General features: G+C 49.6%; 1 protein-coding gene across 1 annotated transcript; it reads right to left on the bottom strand.

Annotated features, from left to right (window-relative positions):
* Positions 1 to 511: 511 nt before the first annotated feature.
* Positions 512 to 1,879, bottom strand: CUNH12orf71 (chromosome unknown C12orf71 homolog). The gene is made up of 2 exons (XM_040987418.1): positions 1,229 to 1,879; positions 512 to 829 (listed from the first exon to the last, which is right to left on the bottom strand). Exons 1-2 carry the CDS (start codon positions 1,877 to 1,879, stop codon positions 512 to 514), a joined length of 969 nt encoding a protein of 322 aa, XP_040843352.1.
* Positions 1,880 to 2,916: the final 1,037 nt, after the last annotated feature.

The raw sequence follows: 2,916 nt of genomic DNA on the forward strand, positions 1-2,916 counted from the left end.
CTTAAGTAGCATCCCGAAACCTCTCATTCCTCCTAAGTGGGCCACTCATTGCAACCAATGTGCCAGAGCATGCTAGAACCAGCCAGTGTGTACTAGCGCCAGTGTGGTCTTCCAGGACAGTCGGAGTTGTTGATGGGAAATTCCCGAGACTTCAGCCGTGGAAATGAGCTTGCTGGGACTCTCAGTGCCTACTCCTACCTGCTGCATTCTGAGGAAGTTCAGCTAAAACCACACCAACATGGGGATCGGACAAATTGTACCGCATTGTGAAAAGTGGATAAAATAGAACGGTGAAAGGAGATAAAGTTGGATGAAATATCGGAAGAAGAGGGGAGAGGAGAGAGAATTTTTGAATATCTCCAGCTGAAGAAGCATAATGCTACCTGTAATTACCCAAGAGTACTTGTTAGCCCTCCGGACAGTGCACGCCCCTTGAGCTGGAGCCAGGACGGAGCGATTCTGACAGATGTGAGAACAAGAGCACCCCTTCTGTTCACCGGGGGAAGCGGACCTATGGAGCTTGTACAACAGGAGCTGACAGAACGTTGAGAGATGCACAGGAGCCTTCTTCGAGGAAGTCTTGAGGTTGGATTCGCTTGCTTCTACAGCAGAGACTTTTCCTCGGCGCCTTCTGCTGGGGGCTCCCGGCGACCTTGGCGGGCCGGTCTCGCCTCAGCAGAGGAGAAAAGAGCTGCTGCCTCAGCCAGTGGAAGATCCTCCCAAAGTGCAGGCAGAAGAAGGTGTGAGCACCGCGGGGCGTGCCCTCCGTCTCTGGCTGTTCCAGTGAGATGCTTGTCCTTCTGCTGCAGGTCACCTGGGCTGCCCTCTGCTAGGAAGGCAAAAGATGAATCAGGTACACTTGTGACAGCGGTGGAGTCAGGACTTAATTATGTAGGAAACTCAGATCCTTTTGCCCAGAACAAACTCACTGCAAATGAATGGTGATAATACTCGTCAACGCTTGAACACATAATTCTGTTTTGGTATGATTTGTTAGCCCTTTTGTCTGGTCCTGTCCTTCTCCCTCCTCTGTCACTCTGTAATCCTCAGAATTGTCCCTCCAGCTGCACCCTGAATCCTTGGTTTGCTCTTAACACACACTCTTGTTATGTCAGGCACCCAAGGGGCCCATCCTTTCCCCACCACCAATAAGAAGGCTCCACGCAGTGCACCTGTTTTATGCCATACCTGTCCCTTAATCTCCCTGAGGGGACATCTTCATGCTCACCTGAGCAAGTTCATCTTCACTAAGCCTTAGAGAGTTCTCTGGGGATCGAGTGGCATCTTTCGCTTCTGAGCCTTTGAGCCTGGCCCAGTCTTGGCTGGAGTTGTGTTCCTGTGGACTGACCCGAGCCAGGTGTGGGGAGGTGCTGGACCCCTGGGAATCTTCCTCCTCAGTAGCCGCGGGGAACACCGAGTCCTTATCTTCATCATCTTTCCTATTTTCCAGGAGTGTCTCCAGCTTTTGCATGAGATTCCCCAGTTTGCTGAGAGTCCGTTTTGTACTCTCTACCGGACACTGGTCTGTCCACTGCTGCTCACCACTTAGAACCCAGTCTGTTGTGTCTTCAGGGTCGGAGTCCACATCCATGTCCCAGGCTGTAGCAATGCTCAGCTTGCAGAACTGCTCAGGGTTGTCGGGAACTTGGTCTCGTCTCAGCATTCGTCTCCTGGTGCTTTCCGTCTGCCACGTTCCCTGGATAGGAGGCAGCAAGTGCACGGAGGAACCCACGGAAGATGTGTCCGTGCAGGCGGTGCTCTCTGAGTAGCAGTCGTCCTCACAAGGGAAGTACCCTGTAGAGAGGCTCACGTTGGACTTGGATTCTGAGGTGTCGTTTTCTGAGTCACTGTAGTCGCTGATGGGCTGGGAGCACGCCATGGTTCAAGGGCTGGAAGTCACAGGATTCCCTTGACTCAGAAAGCTTCAGAGAAACAAAACAAAAACGTGGGTACTGGGGAGGAGAGGCACGACACTTAAGCACTGTCACCATACACCCTATTTTCTATTCGGGTTTCCCTGCATTGAATGTCATCCTGTTTTTACCATCTTTGATGAAGAGCAGAAAAAAGTATTGCTGTGTCTTTAAAAATTTACTTCCTGGACCTGATGTGGTAGCCTAGTGGCTAAAGTCCGTGCCTTGCATGCATTGGTTTCCCGTGTGGGCGCTGGTTCATATCCCTGTTGCTCCACTTCCTAACCAGTTCCCCGTTTGTGGCCTGGGAAAGCAGCCGAGGATGGCCCAAAGCCTCAGGACCCTGCACCCATGTGCAAGACCTGGAAGAAATTCCGGGCTCCTGGCTTTGGATCAGCTCAGCTCTGGCCTTTGCTGCCACTTGGGGAGTGGACCAGCAGACAGATCTTTCTCTCTGTCTCTCTTTCTCTGTAAATCTGACTTTCCAATAACAACAAATCTTAAAAAAAAAAAAAAAAAGCATCACTTCCTTGTAGAAGAACCCTCTGTCCTGGGCATCTCCACCCAATTCTTCCCTTTATTGGTGTGTTACTGCAGTTGGAGGAGCGTGTGCTGCAGAAGAAAAGGCTGAATGTGTTTAAAATTAGGAAAATGCAGAGAAGTGGCTTGATGGAAGGGCTTTCTCGTGATTCCACCGTCCAGTGGAAGTGATAGCCTTCAGGGAGAGGGATGGAATTCCGTACAGTCCCTTTTGTTCCTTTGTATATGAAGTATGTATCTAGGTATGTTCCCACACCCTTCCATATATAGATGTCACATCAGTGGAAACTCTGATTATTACATTTTTATATCATAGTGTGCAATAAGCATATGTATGGCTACTGTGTAGGCTTAAACTTACTTTCTCAAATGAAACATTTTCCTCATTATGAAATTTATGAATTTTCTCTGTTATGCATGACTCCTTGGAGTCACCTGTCAGTGACCAGTATATGGTTAAGAT

This window comes from Ochotona curzoniae, unplaced genomic scaffold (genome assembly GCF_017591425.1).
Source record: "Ochotona curzoniae isolate NIBS_2020 unplaced genomic scaffold, NIBS_Ocur_1.0 contig_4645, whole genome shotgun sequence".
Classification (NCBI taxonomy): Eukaryota; Metazoa; Chordata; class Mammalia; order Lagomorpha; family Ochotonidae; genus Ochotona; species Ochotona curzoniae.

Bases quoted from the DNA above. Each gene is read 5' to 3' on its own strand.
- CUNH12orf71 (XM_040987418.1), bottom strand. From the start codon at position 1,879: ATGGCGTGCTCCCAGCCCATCAGCGACTACAGTGACTCAGAAAACGAC. The intron at 830-1,228 runs GTGAGCATGAAG...TTGCCTTCCTAG, and splicing joins GTGAAGATGAACTTGCTCAG to CAGAGGGCAGCCCAGGTGAC.